A 23459-nucleotide genomic window follows, 5' to 3' on the forward strand; every position below is an offset into this window, starting at 1 on the left:
GAAAATTAGTTTTGTGTCCTCTGCAGTGTTAAGAGAGAAAGGCTTTGGTTTGGGATAAAAGGAAAAAGGTGTAAAGAAAGGAAAGTTGCGTTTATCTTTTATATAGTGTAGAGAGATGTCTTCGCTGACAATATGAGCGCCTTTTGGGGACAGTCGTGGTGGGTCTTGTGTAGACTGGTGAGACGTCCCTGCCAATAATCGGCTGTGATGGCACTGTTGGTCCTCCACTCCTGTGCGTGTCGTTATAATCCGAGCTGACGACCTCATAATCGTATACATGCAAAAGAAAGTGCGAAGCGCCTTAATATTAGTTTGCCGCAGGGTGTAGAAAAGGGATCCCGTGTTTGCACTTGTCTGGACTATTGCTCAGAGGGAGGAGGGAAAAAATTAAAAGCGCTCACTTTGACTTAAGGCAGAAGCGCAGTCAACGTCTCAAAGGCCGGCACAGCTATGCGCGCGCGCCGGCTGCTCGAGTTTTGCAGGGCAGGAGATGCCACTTTTTGCAGACACGTTCAGGTGATCAAAAGTCTCCGCGGTCTTTGGAGGTCATATATATAAACATTTTAATAATAAAGTAACATGATTGATATTCTCATTGTCATGAGTGTTGCTGTCATATATATATATATATATATATATATATACACACACACACACATAAACATATATACATATACACACATATATACATATACATGCTTTTATCAAGGCTTCCGTCGGGTAGTCTTTTGAAATGAAATTTTCCTCCAATCAGTCGTAGCGCGCTTTCTTCCGACTGTTACATTTTTGTAGCTCTGATGTGTGAATCTATCTATCTATCTATCTATCTATCAATCAATGTAATCGGTGTACCAGGAAATCATGCATTGACAGAAGTTCCCCTTTGCTTGGATTGCAAAGTGTGAATAAATGCGTTATTTTTTAACGCGTTATGGAGCACATGCATCGAAGCTTCTCAGCTGTGCTTGTGCTAAGAAAAGGAAACATTTTAAAAATAATGTAACACGATTGTCAATGTAACCTTTTGTAAGTAGTGCCTGGAGGATTCAGAGTGTGGAGAAACTCTAGAGACAGCGTTTGTATTAACTTGTGGATTTTTCTGTGAGTATTTGGTGGCAGTGTCACAAAGTTGCTTCCGCAAGACTGCGTTAGCTGCGGAACTCAGCTCAGAGCGAAATCAGGTGAATGAGAGGGGAGATGATGATGTGACTCCCCCACACGCCTTAACTGTCAATCCCCCCACAAAGACAGTCTCAGAATTTGCATAAGCACAGCCCTTCACCAGCAATTTTAACTTAGTTACAAAGTGATCAAAACTCTCGTTTATATCCTGCGTCCTCTCAGTAAACTTGTATCCCGCATTAACAATGGGCATGACAAACACCAAAGGCAGCCTGTCTATGAACTTAATTTAAGCTTTAGGTTTACACCGTGCTTTTTTTCCGAAGTAGCTGCATTTATGAATATGGTTGTATGTGTCAGTCGCTCGCTTCTTATTGTTTCGCTGCCTTCTCAATTGTATAATGCATGTTTTCTTCAGCGCTTTTTGGAGCTCTTCCTTGTTTTCTACATACTGCGTTGACAGTCAGTTCACGTGATTACGTGGGAGGTGTGATGATGTCACACGAAACTCCGCCCCCCACGGCCACCGAGCTCAACTCCATTACAGTATATGGAGAAAAATAGCTTCCAGTTATGACCATTACGCGTAGAATTTCGAAATGAAACCTGCCCAACTTTTGTAAGTAAGCTGTAAGGAATGAGCCTGCCAAATTTCAGCCTTCCACCTACACGAGAAGTTGGAGAATTAGTGATGAGTGAGTGAGTGAGTCAGTGAGGGCTTTGCCTTTTATTAGTATAGATGAGCCAGAACCTTGGTCAACAAATAAACCAAGTATCAAATCAGAAATAATATACTGAAAAAATAAAATGGAACGTAACATGCTGTATACCCCTACAGAATAGACTAAGTATTGTTATTTTATCTGAACTGAAGACAAAACAGACCAGATTTCAAAACCTGACCCACCACTTTTAACACTGCCAGTAATTCAACTAATAACAAATTCATAAGATTACAATGACAACCAATAAAATAAATGCAGTCAAGCAGAAACAAGAAAGAAACATAATGAAAAACAAAAGGAAAGAGAAATTAATCACGGCAAATAAAAATATGAATATATAAAATCAATTATACAGTATATACTCAGAATACTACATGTATAAGTAGACTTAGAAGTAAAATAGTTTGTAATAATTAAGAGCACACGAGAGCAAATAGCTAAAGCAATTATACAGTGTTTCAGTGGCATGATACAGTAGCTCTGTATTTTATATCTCATGTAAATATTTTCAGTCTGATTATTGAAGAATTTGTTTTAGACGTTTGATGTTTTCCTCATTATTGCATTATGTTCGTAATAAGCAATTCACTGATAATTAAATAGATCTGTTTTCAAGGATAGAAATACATCACCTATATTAATCAGACAAAAGTATAATTTAGTTACTTTAGGAGGAAACCGTAACATACATACATACTTTAATGCATTTCACCATGAAAGAGACATCAAGCATAAATCTAAGGATTCTAAATGTGCAGAGAGCTGGAATATCATAAATTTAATGTGTTCTGTGGCGCAATTGCTGCTTGCCACTGCTGTCAGTTCAGGAGGGAGCCCCAGAAGCATGTAGAAATGAACTGGGTCGGTTTTAAGATGACGTTTACAATGGTCTACTTTAATGATAAAATAAACTATGAGGTTAGAGTGGACATTTCAAGATTAAAGCCGAAATTTCCACTTTAATCACAAAATAGACCTTTTCAATGTGTCCTTAATTTTTTGTCTCAGTGGCTCAAATACGCTGCCATACATTCTGATACTTTTGTGAAGGTGCAAAAAAAAAGTCGGCACAGAAGATGGTATGTGAGCCTTTTAAAATGAAGTTGGGGAATATAAAAGCACCACGAATGCATTTGTATGGCGGCATTTTGCTTCACCGATCAAACCACAAAGTGTACATATCTATCCTGTATGATCCGCATAGCGGCTTTCTGTCACATGTAGATAGTAAACAGAGACTCTGACATCATGTTCCAACATTATCACACTGCACCCCCCTACTTTTTCCTGGTACTGCAACTCGTGCACGTATCTCGTTAATTTCTGAAGATGTGCTCAGAGGACATGTCAAATGAACACTGGGAACATGTGACAGCCATGATGCGTGGGAGTATGTGTTCTGACCGTGACGTATAAGCCAGTCCGAAATGTGCTACATAAACTAAATATGTTCATCTTTGATTTGTATACTCCAATTTTCATTCACATTACTGACAATCAGTGAACAGATGACAGGGTCATGGGTGCCCAAGGCTTAATGATGCACATGGTGGAGCAATGGCTAGCCTGTTTGGTCTGACCCACTGAAGAGCAACTTTAGCACAAACTGCTGAAAAACTTAATACCAACCATAAGAGAATGGTGTAAGTACACAAATTGCATTGCAGACTGCTGCATATGGGGCTGCGCTGCCCCAGACTGGTTAGAGTGACCATGATGACTCTTATCCACTGCTGAAAGTGCCTACAATAGGCTTATGAGGGTCAGAACATGGAGCAATGGAAGAACGTGGCCTGGTCTGAAGAATCATGTTTTTGTTTAAATCAGGTGGAGGGCCAGGTGTGTGTTCACTGTTTACCTAGGGAAGTGATGGTAGCATTCATGTGGATGTTACTTTGACGTACCACACACCTAAACGTTGTTGAAGGCCACATACACCTCTTCGGGGTAATGGTATTCCCTGGTGAGAGTGACCTCTTTCAGCAAAAATTATTCAGGAAAGGTTTGAGGAATATTACAAAAAGTTCAAGGTGTTGAGAAGGCCTCCAAATTCCAGAGATCTCCATTTGATCAGATGTCTGTGGGATATGCTAGAAAAATAAGTCAGATCCATGGATGCCCCACCTCACACCTTGCAGAACTTAAAAAGGATCTGCTGCTAACATCTTAATGCCAGGTTTAATGTTGTGGCCGAATGGTGTATATAAGCTACCACATCTTAAACTGCATGTTAGAATAAAATCCAGACCATCAAGTCCACAGAATTCTCTGTAGACATATGTGATCAAATTGTGGTGAGGCACAGATCAGGCTAGAGATATTAAAATATTTCTAAACCTTTGATTGTTTCCATAATAGTAATGGCTTCAATGATTGTGAAATGGAAGACATTTGGAATCACCAGCAATTTTCCTAGAGTTTGTCATCCGATCCAACTGAATAACTGGGCAGGAATAGCCTTGGTCATTGTGGTGACCAAGAATCCAATAATCACTCTAACAGAGCTTTAGACATCCTCTACTAAGATGGGAGAACCTGTTGGAAGGACAACCATTTCAGCCGCTTCTATCAATCAGGTGTTTATTTATGGTAGCATGACTAGACTAAAGCTAATGTACTTCTAAGTAAAAGGCATATAACAGCTTGCTTGGAAGTTGCCAAGCAATTTAAAAGAATCTGAGAGCATGAGAAAAAAAAGATTCTCTTGACTGATGAGCCAAAATTGAAAATAAAACTGATTGGGTCAGAACTCCAAGCACTATGTCTGGCTTAGAACAGGCACTGCTCATCATTTGCCTAATGCCATACCTGCGTTGAAGCATGGTGGCAGCGGCATCATGTTATAGAGGTGCTTTTCAGTGGCACAGACAGGGAGCCTGGTCAGAATTGAGGGACGGACGAATGTTGAAAAATATAGAGAGGTTTTTGAAGAAAACCTGCTCCAGACAACACACAAACTCAGACTGTGCTCTGACTGTCCTTGAGTAGACCAGCTAAGTCCAGACTTGAACCCAATTGAAAATCTATCTGTATACCTGAAGATGGCAGTTTACAGACACTTCACAATTAGCCTAATGGAACTTGAGTGCATCTGCCAGGCAGAATGGTGTAAACTGCCCAAAACCTATGGATGTGCAAAGTCTGTAAAGACTTACCCAAGTAGATTCAAAGCTGTAACTGCAGCCAAAAGGGTCTCTACAAAGTACTGAATTAAGTTTCTGAATACTTGCATGAAATGAGAAATATCATTTTCTTGGTTTTTAATAAATTTACAAACATTTCTGAAAACAGGGTTACTGAGTTAGAGATTGATTAGCAAAAAAAAAAAAATCACACATTTATCTTTAAAAATTAAATCTACATCACAATTAAGTGTGCCGAAAGTTAAGGGTTCTGAATACACTATCCATGAAAAATAAAATAACTCTACTTTCATGACATAATGTTAATTCTATGGGTGCTGTAAATTTCTATATACAGTATAATGCATTGTATTAATATGTACTAATGCCAAGGACAGTATCAGTAGTGTTGTTTATTCAGAGTGCTTTTCAAAATAAATCAAATAGAAATTTAGAAATTCAATAAATAGTAATGTACAAATGAATATTTGACAATTTTTAATTACTGAAATTGTACTTACATTGGCTCTCCACTGTCAATATACTCCCAAAGTAGCTCTTCAGATAGTTCAGAAAACTTAACTTTGGTTGCCTCATGAAAAATATCAACTTCATATTCCACTTCATTCACTGTGGAAATAAGAAATGTATTATTATTAATTTTCTAATAAAAAATATACTACTCAATGGTTTTTTGGTGTAATTATAATTGTCTATACAAAGAAATTCTTGTTTTATATTGCAAACACTTTTACGAGTGAATAAAGCAATCATCCCTGCTCTGACATTCTTGTTTCAGGATATCACTCAAATTGCAGTTTGTGGTTAGGCTGAGGCCAGGTAAACGTACTGAATGTCTGTACGCACTAAATACTAAAATCTCCAATGACTGTATTATGTTTTGCATATTTAGAAATTAACCTTGTGAATACTAATTACATACATACTTTTTGCTTTACTTACACATACAGTACTTTATCCTGGCACATTATATATTTGACTTTTTGACACTTTCTTTATGTTAAATGAGGCATTTTACCATTTTGTAAGTTATATTTTTTGTTACAAAATTATCACTATGTCCGGTAAATATAACTCTAATGGAGGGCTTATCATCATAAAACAGTATGCTAGTAAAAATGCATTTTATTATATTAACTACTTTTTAAAAAAAATTTATGAAAATTATATAAAAAATAACATGCAATATAAATTAACAGGAATACATTTTCAAACATACATTAGTCATATGATGTTAACCAGGGTTAATGAATGGTTAAAATTCTTAAGCTCTAATTTAGCTTTTTTCATACTAAGAATATCCTGAAACCATCCTGTATAACAGCTTTACAATAAGAAATACATACACATCTTAAAATATTTACATGTAAAATACAAGAGTTATACCATCTATCCATCTATTGAAACTCCTTAATCCAAATTTATAGTTACTTGGAGCACAAGACCCGCATTTTAATATTTGCTGTGTAAATGAATAAATGGAAGGCAGACACCAGATGTGAAAAACAAAGTTCATAGTAAAGTTTATTGTCATATGCATACAGTACTTAAATTCTTCCTTTTTTGTCTACCACAAATTAGTGATAGTTATACAATATACCAACATTGTCGGTTTTGTAAAAAATACAATGAAAATACCATCACACATATGCAGATTGTGTATGTCTATAAACATATGTTTTGTATGCAAAACTAAATAAAATCAAATTTTTTTACTATAAAATTTTCTTCTATGATTATCCTACATTGTTCTAAAAATTCACATCCTTGTACTGAGGGTTCTCATCAGGGGCAAATACAAATATCAACAACAGACTTTCTTTGCAACCTTTGTCGATTTTCGTAAAGCTTTCAACTCAGTTAATCGAGCTGCCCTGTGGGACATCATGAGACTTTGTGGGATCCCCACAAAGTTGATGGATATCATGGCCGGCTGAACCGGATGAAGAATGGCGGCAGAACCTCTGCAGTTGATTCTGCAGTTTGTTAGGGGTGTGTTCTTGTTCCTACTCTGTTTATTGCTTGCATGGAATGGGTGTTGGGCAGGGCCATGGGGTCCAGTGGCTCTGGGGCATCTGTTGGTGAAGAAAGATTTACTGATCTTGACTTAACCGACAATGCTGTGATCTTTGTAGAGTCAATGTAGGTTCTGCTTGGGGCTCTTGAGAGACTGAGCAAGGAGTCTGAGGGCCTGGGCTTGTGAGTGTTCTGGATAAAAACTAAGATCCAGGCCTTTATTGACCTCTTGGGCACAGCCATCAGCAGTGTGCCTGTGGAGGGAATTATATTTATATTTTCAGTAATGTATTTTCTTGTCATTTAAACAGTCAGCCTATCTGGGAAATGTTGCTTTCTATATGACATCCACACAAAATAATCAAACCAATCCTGCATTTACCAGTATGAATGATATTTGAATAACCTCATAACCTGTGAATGCAAACTATATTAGAATCTTGCAAATCAGTTCCAGATAGTCCTCCAGAACATAGATGGATGAAAAAGTACTGTGCAGTTTCCCATTCAAAGAAAATGTGCCTTAAACTGTACAGGTGCTGGTCATAAAATTAGAATATCATGACAAAGTTGATTTATTTTAGTAATTCCATTCAAAAAGTGAAACTTGTATATTAGATTCATTCATTACACACAGACTGATGTATTTCAAATGTTTATTTCTTTTAATTTTGATGATTATAACTGACAACTAATGAAAGTCCAAAATTCAGTATCTCAGAAAATTAGAATATTGTGAAAAGGTTCAATATTGAAGACACCTGGTGCCACACTCTAATCAGCTAATTAACTCAAAACACCTGCAAAAGCCTTTAAATGGTCTCTCAGTCTAGTTCTGTAGGCTGCACAATCATGGGGAAGACTGCTGACTTGACAGTTGTCCAAAAGACGACCATTGACACCTTGCACAAGGAGGGCAAGACACAAAGGGTCATTGCTAAAGAGGCTGGCTGTTCACAGAGCTCTGTGTCCAAGCACATTAATAGAGAGGCGAAGGGAAGGACAAGATGTGGTAGAAAAAAGTGTACAAGCAATAGGGATAATTGCACCCTGGAGAGGATTGTGAAACAAAACCCATTTAAAACTGTGGGGGAGATTCACAAAGGGTGGACTGCAGCTGGAGTCAGTGCTTCAAGAAACACCACGCACAGACGTATGCAAGACATGGGTTTTAGCTGTCACATTCCTTGTGTCAAGCCACTCTTGAACAAGAGACAGCGTCAGATGCGTCTCGCCTGGGCTAAAGACAAAAAGGACTGGACTACTGCTAAGTGGTCCAAAGTTATGTTCTCTGATGAAAGTAAATTTTGCATTTCCTTTGGAAATCAAGGTCCCAGAGTCTGAAGGAAGAGAGGAGAGGCACAGAATCCACGTTGCTTGAGGTCCAGTGTAAAGTTTCCACAGTCAGTGATGGTTTGGGGTGCCATGTCATCTGCTGGTGTTGGTCCATTGTGTTTTCTGAGGTCCAAGGTCAACGCAGCCGTCTACCAGGAAGTTTTAGAGCACTTCCTGCTGCTGACGAACTTTATGGAGATGCAGATTTCATTTTCCAACAGGACCTGGCACCTGCACACAGTGCCAAAGCTACCAGTACCTGGTTTAAGGACCATGGTATCCCTGTTCTTGATTGGCCAGCAAACTCGCCTGACCTTAACCCCACAGACAATCTATGGGGTATTGTGAAGAGGAAGATGCAATATGCCAGACCCAACAATTCAGAAGAGCTGAAGGCCACTATCAGAGCAACTTGGGCTCTCATAACACCTGAGCAGTGCCACAGACTGATCGACTCCATGCCACACAGCATTGCTGCAGTAATCCAGGCCAAAGGAGCCCCAACTAAATATTGAGTGCGGTACATGCTCATACCTTTCAGTTGGCCAACATTTCTAAAAATCCTTTTTTTGCATTGGTCTTAATTGATATTCTAATTTTCCGAGATACTGAATTTGGGACTTCATTAGTTGTCAGTTATAATCATCAAAATTAAAAGAAATAAACATTTCAAATACATCAGTCTGTGTGTAATGAATTAATCTAATATACAAGTTTCACTTTTTGAATGGAATTACTGAAATAAATCAACTTTGTCATGATATTCTAATTTTATGACCAGCACCTGTATATGTTCAGGACAGAAGAGAGTTGTACATTAGTAATATCCTGTGCCAACGGTCAAAACAGTCCTTTTTGATCCTAAGCCAAGCAGGTGCTATACCATGTGGTATGGGAGTGACTGAGTATGGAATCCAGTGGGCACAAGTAGACGTTGGCGAGCATACATACTGTATTTGATGTTACCTCAGATATCTAAGGAAGTAAGAGTGTTTGTGAGCCATCTTGACTATAACCAAGATATGCTGTGTCCCAATTCACTTTGTATTATCCTCTTAAACCCAAGGTTATTTAGGTGCAAGAGGCTAAACGTTTACAGAAAGGGACATAAAATGTTTCCAAAACATGACAACTTGTGCCATACAGTATAATTGCAATGCTATGGGATATGAAATCTAAACTTGGAACAATGATAGCCAACAGATTGGGACACAAAAGAAAATTGGCAAGAGAGATATACAACATAAAATGTCTTGGTTATCTACTGTAAAATCTTTTTTGTGTTGTATCTACTTGATACTGGTGAGAAAAAACACTCTTATTTATATAAATACTTTCTTTTAAAAATGTAGTGTGTTACACTCACTACTCTTAAACTATTTGCTCCTTTATTACAGAAGCAGTATAAGTGCTATGCTTGGACCCTTTCCCAGCTGTGATGCCATAAAGGAAGGATGGTGTGGAAGGAGGCATACCCAGCCAAGATGCAACTAAAGCGGGGATAAATGAATGGATAATGTGGGGGAGTTGGTGCATCCAAGGCAGTTCCTCCCCAGTATGACAGCTGGTGGTGCTCAGCTGGCATGGACCTAGTAAGGATGCCCGCAGTCATATCTGCATTTCTTGCATACTTCTAAATCACTAATCTTATTCTATTTATTCCATAATTGCAGTACTTCATTTAATAGTTCTGCCTGCTTCTGTCTCTGCTTGTCTCTGGGTAAAATGTTGATCTAAAGTTTTAGCACCCTTGGTGGGGCAGAATTATCTCTTAAATCTGTTTGGTAAAGTATTCCATAGTGTTGTGATGTGGGATTTTGCATCTAACTTGATAAATGTTTTGTATGTCTTTATTTATAATTTAGGCAAACCAAGTGGTGAGAGGTATTTGTGTTTGCACAACCCCATTCCCAACCCCTTTTTACAACAGTCTCTTTGTAATTTTTTTGACAGGATTTGGGGGATGTGTCTTAAACCAGTTTGATCCCCCACACAAAGCCAGGTTAGCTTAACATATGGTCTGAGATATGGCCGTTTGGAATTGGCTTGTCTCAGAGGCCTTTAAGTACCATGATGTCCTATTGGTTCTAGGAATTGAAGAGAACATCTATACAGTGGTGTGAAAAACTATTTGCCCCTTTCCTGATTTCTTATTCTTTTGCATGTTTGTCACACAAAATGTTTCTGATCATCAAACATATTTAACCATTAGTCAAATATAACACAAGTAAACACAAAATGCAGTTTTTAAATGATGGTTTTTATTATTTAGGTAGAAAAAATCCAAACCTACATGGCCCTGTGTGAAAAAGTAATTGCCCCTTGTTAAAAAAGAACCTAACTGTGGTGTATCACCACGGAGTTCAATTTCCGTAGCCACCCCCTGGCCTGATTACTGCCACACCTGTTTCAATCACGAAATCACTTAAATAGGAGCTGCCTGACACAGAGAAGTAGACCAAAAGCACCTCAAAAGCTAGACATCATGCCAAGATCCAAAGAAATTCAGGAACAAATGAGAACAGAAGTAATTGAGATCTATCAGTCTGGTAAAGGTTATAAAGCCATTTCTAAAGCTATGGGACTCCAGCGAACCACAGTGAGAGCCATTATCCACAAATGGCAAAAACATGGAACAGTGGTGAACCTTCCCAGGAGTGGCCGGCCAACCAAAATTACCCCAAGAGCGCAGAGACGACTCATCCAAGAGGCCACAAAAGACCCCAGGACAACGTCTAAAGAACTGAGGTCTCACTTGCCTCAATTAAGGTCAGTGTTCACGACTCCACCATAAGAAAGAGACTGGGCAAAAATGGCCTGCATGGCAGATTTCCAAGACGCAAACCACTGTTAAGCAAAAAGAACATTAGGGCTCGTTTCAATTTTGCTAAGAAACATCTCAATGATTGCCAAGACTTGAAAATACCTTGTGGAATGATGAGACAAAAGTTGAACTTTTGGAAGGCAAATGTCCGTTACATCTGGCGTAAAAGGAACACAGCATTTCAGAAAAGAACATCATACCAACAGTAAAATATGGTGGTGGTAGTGTGATGGTCTGGGGTTGTTTTGCTGCTTCAGGACCTGGAAGGCTTGCTGTGATAGATGGAACCATGAATTCTACTGTCTACCAAAAAATCCTGAAGGAGAATGTCCGGCCATCTGTTCGTCAACTCAAGCTGAAGCGATCTTGGGTGCTGCAACAGGACAATGACCCAAAACACACCAGCAAATCCACCTCTGAATGGCTGAAGAAAAACAAAATGAAGACTTTGGAGTGGCCTAGTCAAAGTCTTGACCTGAATCCAATTGAGATGCTATGGCATGACCTTAAAAAGGCGGTTCATGCTAGAAAACCCTCAAATAAAGCTGGATTACAACAATTCTGCAAAGATGAGTGGGCCAAAATTCCTCCAGAGCGCTGTAAAAGACTCATTGCAAGTTATCGCATAAGCGCTTGATTGCAGTTATTGCTGCTAAGGGTGGCCCAACCAGTTATTAGGTTCAGGGGGCAATTACTTTTTCACACAGGGCCATGTAGGTTTGGATTTTTTTCTCCTAAATAATAAAACCATCATTTAAAAACTGCATTTTGTGTTTACTTGTGTTATATTTGACTAATGGTTAAATGTGTTTGATGATCAGAAACATTTTGTGTGACAAACATGCAAAAGAATAAGAAATCAGGAAGGGGGCAAATAGTTTTTCACACCACTGTAAATGTACTTGCTCAACCACATTCTCTCTCTCTAACCAACATATGATGAAGAAGCATTTCTCTTGCTAACCTGTGATGATGAAGACAACACCATAAAGAGCACAGCTCAGCAGACATATTGAACAGACATGTGGCTGAAAGCTGAGCACCAACGATGCCTTAACTAGAGACATTTCAAGTAACTGCAAGTCTGTGTGCCACCTGAATTACACACCACCATTTTATCAGGTTGTATGGTCGCCAATATTCAAATGTACTTTGTATTTTGTTATTATTTATGAATATTATCAGTAATACATTATTTTATGTGTAACTTAACTCCTGCTTGTCTTTTTACTACATCTAATTGCCTGAGGTTATAGATATAGAAGGGAAGGTGGGGATAAGTTATATACAGTGGTAAGTCTGTAAGATTAGGCATTCTAAGGCTACATATTAATAATATAATAGGGGAAAGTAGAGCAATATATATTACTCTACCAAGATAAAACACATAGCAACAGTAAATAATCACTCAGGATACATATGGTCATATTCCGCAGTAATGTTTTAAAGATTGCTAAGCACAGCATGGGTGTTGGCCTGCAAGGGTATACAGCAATCTGTAAAACAGTGGAGAACACTTGGAAGATAAAAGAGATTGTACTTGGTCATTAAGTACACTGTGCCAGTTTAGAAGATATTGATAAGGTTATAACATCCTTGGTTTACGGCTGGTTTACCATAAATCACACAACATCCCTCTTATTAAAAAACAAAAACAAAAAAACCAGAATGTTCCAAAAAGCAAAACCTATGCTGAATCCACACATATGAAGTGATGTGTAGGCATACCCTGCTGTAGCCTCTCACCTACCCCTACCACTGCAAAATGTGACTGATAATGCAAAGAAAAAGAAGGAACAGCTTCATATAATTCTAACTAAAGCATCAGCAATTTTGAAGCCTCAACCTTCAATGTGTAAAGATCTTCACCCTCCACAGATCTTTGATCACATGTACCAGGTGCATAGCCCATTGGACCACACACTTGGCTGCCAGTGAGTCTTGGATTTGGACCCTGAGCTTGGGTTTACTCACAGAGTTGGGAAAACAGCGACATGCGGGTTGCCTCTGACCTGCATAGTGAGGCAGCGTGTATGAGGTTACAAAGGGACAATGCAACTAGGAGTGTGTGGCACCGATTTAGACATGAGTGGCATGGCAGAAACAGCACTCTGCTGAAAAAGCCAAACTGTCCTTTATAAGGCAACTCACCAGCAATCAGTTCAGAGATGCTAATTTTATTCCTCCATCTCTCGTACCCCCATTACAGTAATATTGAGCATCTTCCAAAGAGTCAACATTTGCACTGTACACTGAATAAAATCATTACCAAATAAAATATTCTGTAGTTGAAAGCCTGAAAAGGAAACCTTAAATTATGAAAATGATAATAATCACATTTTTTTTCTTTCCTGTATTTGAAAATAGAAAATAAAAAAATACTCTTATAAAATCAATATTGTTGAAGTAAGTTTGTTTTATTGTTTCATTTGAAAAAACAAAATAAAACCAATATAGCTCATATAGATAATATTTATTATTTATTATAGGACTTCGCTCACCAACCCCTGTGCTTGGATAATCAGATATACAATTGAAATTTTTTTTCTTTGGAATTGTTTCAATTTCATTATTTGCACTTTTACTTTAAAGCTTCATTAAAAACAATATTTTTTGGAGACACATTGTGACAATGCAACGTATAACTGCCCGTGAGTGAATATTGTTTCTGTTTCTCTAATAAATAATCTGAATTTTTCTAATGCTTGTCCCTGTGATTTATTGATTGTCACAGCAAAAGTTATTCTCACAGTAAACAGTAAACATTTTAATACGAATGGCATATCACAATCTCTATTGGTGTGTAATGTTATTCGTGGAATATATACATTACCTTTCTAAAATTTGCATAGCTTCTCCGTGATCATAAATATTCACCTGACCGAATTGTGTATTCTTTGAAATTCAACTTGTCCTTCCTTTAACTGTTGCGGAACCACAGTTTCTCATAGCGTATGGTCTATTATTGTGTAAATCCACGTTTTGTGCATAAGAATGATGCAAATGCGAAAAAACTCTACTCTTTGCCTTTTATTTCTGACCTCGATTTGTCCTGCTCTTTTTTCAATTACACCTGGTTCCGATGATTAATCATCTTTTGTTTTGCAGTAAAGTGATCTTTTTTATGATACTGTAGTGACTGACATGATAAAGTGTCACAAAAGTTTTACTTGAACAATCGCTGACTTCGTAACCCCAAACACAACTTTCTAGCACCCTCTCCAATCCCTCATCCCCTGCGTCTCGCCCACCCTTACCACATCAATCAATAACCCCACTATCAGTCTTCTGAGCTGTGCTCCACCCTCCCTCAATCGGACCGAACAGTCACTTAAAACCAAAAAGGCCGCAACCTGGCTGGGACACTGCAATACTTTAGAATTTTACTGGTTTCATATTCTGTACCTTTCTCTGCATGTGTATCGCGCCATCGTTTGTTTGGGCCTTTCGAATTATACTGCTTTCATAATCTCTTATCTGCCTTTTTTTCTCTCCAACGCCTTTGGGTGTCTATTCTCTGTGTTGTCCTTATATGCTTTATATGTGTTGAGAGCACATGATGTGTGTGCATTACGTGCTTTTACACGACTAGCTGTTTTTTGATGGATGTGCTCTTATATGATATCTGTTGTAAGTAGGGCGTGTCTTGCAAGAATCTCACGTTCCCCGTCCCCGCGAGACAGCCCTGGGACAGTCTCTTGGCACCAAGTCTCATGTTTACGGTCCCCGCGAGACGCTCCGTGGCAAGTCTCTTTTGTCTTGTGGGTCTTTTAAATGTCTTTTGAGAACTTCCGAGAAAATCACGTATTGTCGCCTTGCTTTTGCATTCCAGGATTTCTTTTTATAATAGAGAGATATACACACTTTGCATGTTCCCATAAATCATCTTGGAAGGAAAGTTTAGAAGGCTTATGATGAGTAGGTCCAGAACACTTTTAGATAGAGATTAAAAAAAATTATATATATGTATGAAGAATTCTTTCAGAATTAGAGTTCCATTTTTATAAATCACTTCTTATATTACTTGAGATTTTCACTAGTTAACTGCTTAAAAACAAAAAGACATTTCCAATTATCTTTCAAAGGGACTATGCTGTTTGATGACGTTTGAGAAAGCATGAATACCTACAGAATATTATTCAACAGCTTAGAAGATGGCAAGATGCATAACAGAAAAAATCATATTATTTAACAGTTTCAGCAGTTCCCTCATATGCATAGATTGTGCCATATACCTTCAGTTATTATAGATAAATTACAAAATGTGTTATGAGGCAATTAAATGAAAACTCTAAATTAATACAGTGTATATGAATTATATTAATTAGCACCCAACATTTTTGATTTCATGAAGTTTCAGCACTGTGATCAAAACTGCTGAAAACTACACATTTGCATTTTAGGTGACTGGCTGAGAACCACTAGCCAGATACATAATTCAAAACTGCTTCAATATTACAACAAGTTACCGAGCAACAAAGTAAACTATATACTGCACTATAATTTGAAAGGTTTTGTTTTCTAAATGTATCATAAAGCATTTTGAATTAAGATGCATCTTTAATAAGAAAGAGTCAATATGTCAGATCAGTTCATGAAAATATCAACCATGTATTTGCATGAATTCTATCCTTCTGCAATAACATTTTGCTAGCACACAATGGAACTAAAAAACTATCTTTGGTCAGATACTATATGGCCACCAAGAAAATGAAGAAACGATTTACTGAATAAATAGAGCAACTGGCGCTATCACCACAGATATTTATTGTTTCTGACACAACCATTTGAAGGCAAGTTTGAAGGTAAACATATTCACTGCATTAAAAGAGTAACGTTTTAAAGACTGAGAAACCATGGAAGACAACTGTGCTGAATAATTGCAGATTTCTTTCCTTGGTGAAGGAAAGGGTAAAGAAAAACATCTTTACAACATTCAGCCAAGCCAAGAACACCTCCGGGAGGTAGGATAATCATTGCCAGAGTCAACAATCAAGAGAAGAACTCATTAAAGTAAATACAGAGAGTATACTAAAAGGTGCAAACAAATGGTAAGCCTTGAGCATAGGAAGGACAGATTAGACTGTCAGAAAACATTTTTTAAACCCCACTCCAGTTCTCAACAGTTTTTCTTGGTCAAAGGAAACTAAGATCACTATGGACCAGAATGATGGGATAGAGAAGAATATGTAGAATGGAAGGAATGGCTCATGATCTGAAGCATACCACATCATCTGTGAAACATGGTAGAGGCAGTGCAATAGCATGGGCATGCATGGCTGCCAATGGAAGTGGGTCATAGTGTTAATTAATGATATGATTGCTGAAAGAAGTAGAAGTATGAATTTTGAAGTGTACAGGGCTATACTATCTTCTCAGATTCAGACAAATGTTGCAAAACTGATAGAACGTAGCTTCATGGTACAGCTGGACAATGAGCCAAATCATACCGCGAAAGCAAATCAACTGCTTTTCAAGGCAAAGAAGTGGAATATTCTTCAATGGATAAGTCAATGAACTCACCCCAACCTAACTGAATATGCATTTCACTTGCTGAAGAAAAAACTGAAGGCTGAAACTCTAATGAACAAGTAGCACCTGAAGACAGCTTTAGTAAACTGGCCTAAACAGCTCATACAATATTTTTGTTAAAACCCTTGAATTAAAGCTGAAAGACAACACTTCAATCAAATAAGGAGTTATTCATTTCAAATTCATTGTGGTGGTGGTACAGAAACAAAATTATGAAAAATTAATCATAATATTTTTAATTCCTGGGAAATCACAATTTTTCACAATGATTTGGAAAAATTATGTTCTAGTTTATACAATACCTGCCAAACAAATTTCACAAGTAAGTCAAGTTATGCAGCAGTTGTTGCAATTCATAGTATTAGCATCATTCAATCAAGGTCATAGCAGTATATCGAGTAAGCCCTCCTCTCTTGGCAGAAACAACAAAAACAGGCAGTGATAACATCTAAGTGCTCTGAACAAATCTTATCTGATCTAGTCAGTTGTTTCCATTGACACCCAGGAAAACAAATAAACATATGACTTTATTAATTATAGGAGCGGTGTGATTCTGTCTCTATATTATATAATAAAATAATTTATAACATTGTTATTTTAGAGTGTATTTTACCAAAATTATTAAAACTATTTTTTTTAACTTTCTCTGTATTTATTCACAGTTAATGGTCAAGATTCTAATCATATTTTCTTTTTGGTCAGAATACCATGTATTATTAATTGACCAACAGGCACTACTCAGCTCAGTACTGGGAATACAGTGTATCCTCTATATACTGCATAGGAGGCACAGGACCTTATGAAAGGGCCCAATCCATCCCAAGGAGGGACAGGAAAACAGCTCTAGGAAATGGAAACACAAATCTACATTGCAATGTAGAATAAAAAAAAATGTCATTCGGTAAAAAACTCAGTTATTGTAGTGTGTGTCAGAACTGGTCCAGACTCCAAGTTGCCTCTACTGGGCTTAAAGGGGTACAAAAATCTTTAAATGGATAGTTTTATAAGCATTATGATATACACTGAATGTTTTAACGTTTTGAATATGTGTTTAAATGTCTTTAGTCATTTTATTATGACATATTGTTATTGAAACAGATTTCTACACAAATAATGAAATTGCTTAACTCTGTTCCAGTTAATGTAATATTTTACAAAAATTAACCAGAACTTTGTACTTAAACTTACTACATAAGGATATCATAATGTGAAAAATGCAAAAGCATTAAAAGGCATACACAATTCTACAACTTTTATTAACATTTTTTAGATAACCATAAACAGAGTATGTTTTTTTTGCATATTTGTGTTTTGTTTCTTTTCATTAATAACTGGGTATGTATATCATGTGATTTGTATGTCACTTCATTTTAAGATAGTGAAGGACATTGAGCTTTATTGAGAGGTGGCTTAGGGAAAAGACCACCACAGGGGAGGAGAAGTTTGGTTTTATGCCAGAAACAAGAACAACTGATGTAGTCTTTGCACTGAGACAGCTCATAGTGAAGCAAAAAAAAACAAAAAATCATATACTGTTCATTGAATAGGAGAAGGCTTATGATAAAGTCCCACGTCAAGGGGTCTGGAGGTGCATGAGAGAGAAATGAGTACCAGAGAAGTATGTGAGGATTGTCCAGTATATGCATGACTGGAGTGAGGAAGTGGTATGGATATGTAACGAGGACAGACAATGAATATGTGGGCTCAAGAGTGTTGGGAAAGGAATTACAGGGTATAAGAATGTGAGAGAGTCCAAAGAGGAGATGAATGGATAGAATAAAAGAAGATTTGAAGAAAAAGTGTCTGATTGGGGAGGAGACCGAACTGTGCAGGACCAAGCTATATGGAGAAGACTGATTAAGCACATTAACCCCACAAATAAATGGGAATACATGAAGAGAAATAAGAAGTAAACTTAAAAAGATAAAACAGAGGTATTTAGAAGTATTTCACGGGTTTCTTTACACAAAAACAATACAGTTCTATGAACATTAAAGAAATTCAAAGGATACATTTCTTGAAGTACAGTAATGTATCATTTGTCTTAGTGTTACTGAAAATGCTACTATTATTACTACAACTACTTTTTTTTATTTAGATCGGGAGTTGGCACTCAACCTTTTATTAACTGAGGGAGGCTGCACTAACTGTCAACAAGTGGGCTGCACGTTAAAGAACCAGCATGCTTCCTTGTAAAGGACACTACATGTTAGGGTACCCCATAAAACAGAACATATATATTAACCAGGTAATGACAGAGTAACAAATGATATTAGTATTAGAGTAACAATTTTTTAAGATCAAATCTTTATTAAAAATGCACAAATACAGAAGAGCACTGAACTAAGAGAAGCTGAAATACCTTTTTAGAATTAGCATGAAGAATATAGTTAAGAAAGTGTAGGGACATGGTACAACAACTTGCAAACTGTCTGTGGTGGTGTGATATGTTGCATATACTTTGACAAATATTATGTATGTCTTTATTTGTAAGCTAGACAAAGCAAATGTAAAATTAGATAGTGCTTCACCAGGCATGTTTTACTTTTTTGATGAGAATAACAGTGCTTTTCTTAGATGTTTGCCTAACCATCTCTCCCCCAATCCAGTCTTTAGGATGTACCCAAGATGTGAAATTTATGGCAAGGAGGGGATGAAGAATGTATCACACCAGTTTGGCAAGGATGACTGTGCTTGGACTTACATGAGCCTATAAGCCATCCTCTGCAGGAAAGCCATAAATTGCCATAACAAAACAACTGGTGGAAGATTTGTAATTCAATAGATGAATGGGCTAAGCAGGTGTGTTTGTCAGGAGCTACACAGGGACAATAAACAGAGAGGCTGGCAAAGATATGCTCTTTCTGCCATGTCGCATTCTGATGAAAGCAGATCAGATGATGACCTGAAGAAAGCAAGCTGCTTGGGCTTTCTTGAAAAAGATGGTGATAAGCTGACCAGGAAGAATCAAATGCAGTAAGCTACGTAAGCTACTGTGCCACCCAAAGCCACACATCTAGCATTTTCCGGTTGAATGGTCCTGGTTTAAAAGCCCCATTCCATTTTCTTGTATGGCACCCACTGGTTATAATAAAATGTCTTAACTATGATACATAGTTAAACATATAGCTCTTTCTCCTGCATGTTTTTCACTCTGTCTGAGGTTATAGATAAAGTAGAAAAAGGGGGAGGAAGTGCTGAACTTAAGTAGTGTATCTGACCACAGAGTGGCAAGTGTATGGGTTTTGATGCATTTTGGTAAAGTCTATACAATGAAGAGTATTAAACAGGAAAATTGGGTCACCAGAAGACCCTACACAACAAAACACTCTCATACAACCAAGATTATTATAGTTAACGAAAACTAAAATTGAAACAAACTATTATTAAAAAGACATTTTCGTAAACTGAAATAAAACAATTAACAAAACCGAAATGAAAAACTAAAACTAAACGAAACTATTAAAGTAGCTGGAAAGACTAACTGAAATAAAATAATAATTTACTAAAAATATTTTTAGTTTTCGTTTTTGAATGAATATTCTTGCTGTTCATCTTTAACCCTTGTAACTTTTAACTCTAAAACAGAAAGTCATCCACCACGAGCCACCCGCATATATTCATCTAGTGAACAGTGGCTGTGACGAAGGGCAAGTATCCACACAGCATTTGCGCCAACAGAACAAACTGAATACGGGCACGTAAAGCATGTGAAATAAAAAAAGATTTATGTGCCACCTATCTTTGCGCTTGTTGTATATCAAGATGCAATTCAAACGGCTGAAATCAGAATGTGCTGATCAACAAAACCTTTACCATATGGACAGAAAAATCACTAGTAATGTTCCTGTTTATTTCCCAGGTGACTGCTTTTTGTTGACAGTACTTCATCTGCCACTTCGCACAAGGATAAATCGTTTTTACTTTAGTACAGGCAGTCCCCAGGTTATGTACGAGATAGGGACTGTAGGTTTGTACTTAAGTTGAATTTGTATGTAAGTCAGAACAGGTACATTATTTTAATAAATGCTATTGTTGACCGACTGTAACCAAGTGCTCTGCCAATGAATGATGGAGTTTCACCTCTCTCTGACCTTTTTATTATTTCTACTTTATTTTCAATGGTGATGCTTTTTCTCTTCTTCACTATATCACCAGCACTTGCATCAGATTTGTGTTTCAGAGACATTCTTGAAGGGTGAAGACAAAACGTTAAGATAAGCTCTTCTGCACAGCACTGTACACGTTATCACAAAAGGAAGGCACCAGTCGTCAACACGTCTGATGTGCTGACAAGAGACAACTTCCTGCTATTTACGTAACAGAACAAGTAGGCTTGCTATTGAGAATGAATGGGGGCTGCGAGGGGCGGTTCATCACCAGCCCACCTCACAGTCACCTCCACTACAGTATGCTTCCTGCAGCCTCTGCCTACCGAGAACGAACACAGTGCGGCCAAAGGCGAGTAGTGAATCACTCACCACAGCCCCCATTCAACAGGCAGCCATCCGAGGCACACTACAATGCTACCCCGTTCACCCTTAATGGTCTATGTTCAGCCACAATCGGGTCAGTGCTTGCAGCATTACCAGCCGCCCAATGAGAATGAACGGGGCAGCCATGTGCGGTGGGAAGGCAGTGAAACCGCTTGGCGCTGGGAGCCGCCCGAAGGACACTACACTGCGCGAGCAGCGAAATCACCCCCCTCCAGTCTCTGTCCAGCCACTGCTTGCAGCGTCCCCAGGCCAAAGATAATGAAGTGGCAGTTACTGAGGCGCATGCGTCGCACCTGCGGCCCCGCTTGTAAGTTGTAGGTTGGATGTCTGTAACCTGGGGACTACCTGCATAGAAAAAGTATAGTAATCATGAAAAAATTTGACTTTGAGATTTTGATGAGATTTTACCTGAACGCATAGTTGATTTTTTTTTTTTTTTAATTCATGCAGCTGCAGAGTATAATTTATTCAACTTTAATTTTATAATAATTGTTCAATATATTATTAACTTGATTTGTTGTTGATGGTTCTTTAATGTACATAATATAAAAATATAATCATTGTCTTACAGTTTACTCCTCAAATATCCATCCTCATATCTGAGTATATGAAAAAGTCTGGGGGAAAAGTCTAGTTTTTGAAAATAAAATGGCACTGATCGAGAGACTGACTGGTCAGTAACAATATGCTGATCTTGTACTGTATGATGACCTAATCACTTTTGCTTTAAAAACATTGTTTAACAACGAAGCAATACAAACTTTGCAAAAATCCCGAGTTGGCAACATCTCTACTGAACTACAGGTAGGTAGGCGAAAAGTGTCTGCCAAGTGATGAAAAACTAAACATATTAATGTGTTTTTGTATTTATTCTAGATTTATTAATCTTTTTTCGTTCATATTCACAACACAGAATACATGATATTGAGAAAATCATCCAGTAGCAGAATTATTTTTTAAAATATTTGTCCCCCTTTTTTCAATGTTTCCTCTATCTCAAAACAGATAGTTGAAAAACCATAATCTTTTTGTTCTTAACATCAGCCATATCATACATATTGCATACCAGGGATTTTTCCTGTCTTGCATCCAAACCTGCTGGGGTAGGCTCCAGGTTTCCTGTCATCCTACTCTGAAAAACAGGTTTAGATAGTAACGTATGTATTGTTCTTAATCTCACATGCTGTCTCTGTTGTTTTGTGTCTGTTCATACTCCTATTACATGCTCATACTCTGCTCATTAAGGTTTACTGTTCATATGGTGGGCTATTTAAGTCAAAGCTATGCGGGGTCTGAACACTGATTCAAGCACAAGACCCCTGTTCTCCCTAAGTCCTCATGATTTTCATGATCACACCTGTCAGAACACAGTAGATTCTGTTTTATGATTTTTGGTATCTTTTCAGGCCTGCAGGTAGCAAAATTCTGCCTAAAAATTATATGTGCCTAAGATCAGTGTTGCTGATAGAAAATAAAAAAGCCCAATATGGCATTCAATTTAAGCACTTTGTCTTGGAGTGAGATATGTTGTGTGCTTTAGACATTTTGAGTAAAAAAAACCCTCAAGCCTTAAAATTCACCTAAATTTCATTACAAATTGCCCCATTCTGGGCAATAAAAGAAAAAGATAAAAAGTGCCAACAGTCAGCGCACATCTGTTCAGCACAAATGACATAGAAAATATTTTCCAAAATTATAAAAATTGTGTAAAATTGTTCATATTCAGTATCTGGTTTTGATTATGCTTGTTTTTATCAGACAAAAACAGATAGTAAACCAAGTAGTGTAGTAAGCTTCCACTAACATTAAACTCATATCCAAATCCGTTAAGTGTACACTGTCTGATTGTGACACAAAACTAAACTCTGCAGGAGTTCCATGGCATAATTACTAAAACTGAAACAAACAGATATAAAAATAAAATGGAAATGTCTTTGTGAAATAAAATCTAAATTAAAACTAAAAATACACGATGAAGAAAAACTAAAACTAAACTGAATTTCCAAGCAAGGTCAGAAAAAATATAGAAATAAAAAATACAAAAAGGCAAATCTATAATAACCTTGCATACAACCGCTGCACAGTGTACATAAAAACGTGGAATCATGCAAAATTTGAAATTGTATGAAATCACAACATATTACATTTTTTACTGATTTAGAGTTGCAAAAGCAAAAGAGTATTGGTTCGACAAGAGGATGGTTATCAAATTCTCAGAGCAAATAAGTGGAGTGGTTGCAAATTAATTGCCTTAACACAATTAACA

General features: G+C 37.4%; 1 protein-coding gene across 2 annotated transcripts in view; it reads right to left on the reverse strand.

Annotated features, from left to right (window-relative positions):
• Positions 1-23459, reverse strand: part of asmtl (acetylserotonin O-methyltransferase-like) — a 132137-nt gene that overhangs the window by 78465 nt on the left and 30213 nt on the right. For both annotated transcript variants that reach the window (XM_039744760.1, XM_039744759.1), the window contains one exon: positions 5491-5599. In XM_039744760.1, coding sequence (XP_039600694.1) covers positions 5491-5599 — 109 coding nt within the window. The remainder of the gene's footprint in view (positions 1-5490; positions 5600-23459) is intronic.

This window comes from Polypterus senegalus, chromosome 2 (genome assembly GCF_016835505.1).
Source record: "Polypterus senegalus isolate Bchr_013 chromosome 2, ASM1683550v1, whole genome shotgun sequence".
In the NCBI taxonomy this organism is placed as follows: domain Eukaryota; kingdom Metazoa; phylum Chordata; class Cladistia; order Polypteriformes; family Polypteridae; genus Polypterus; species Polypterus senegalus.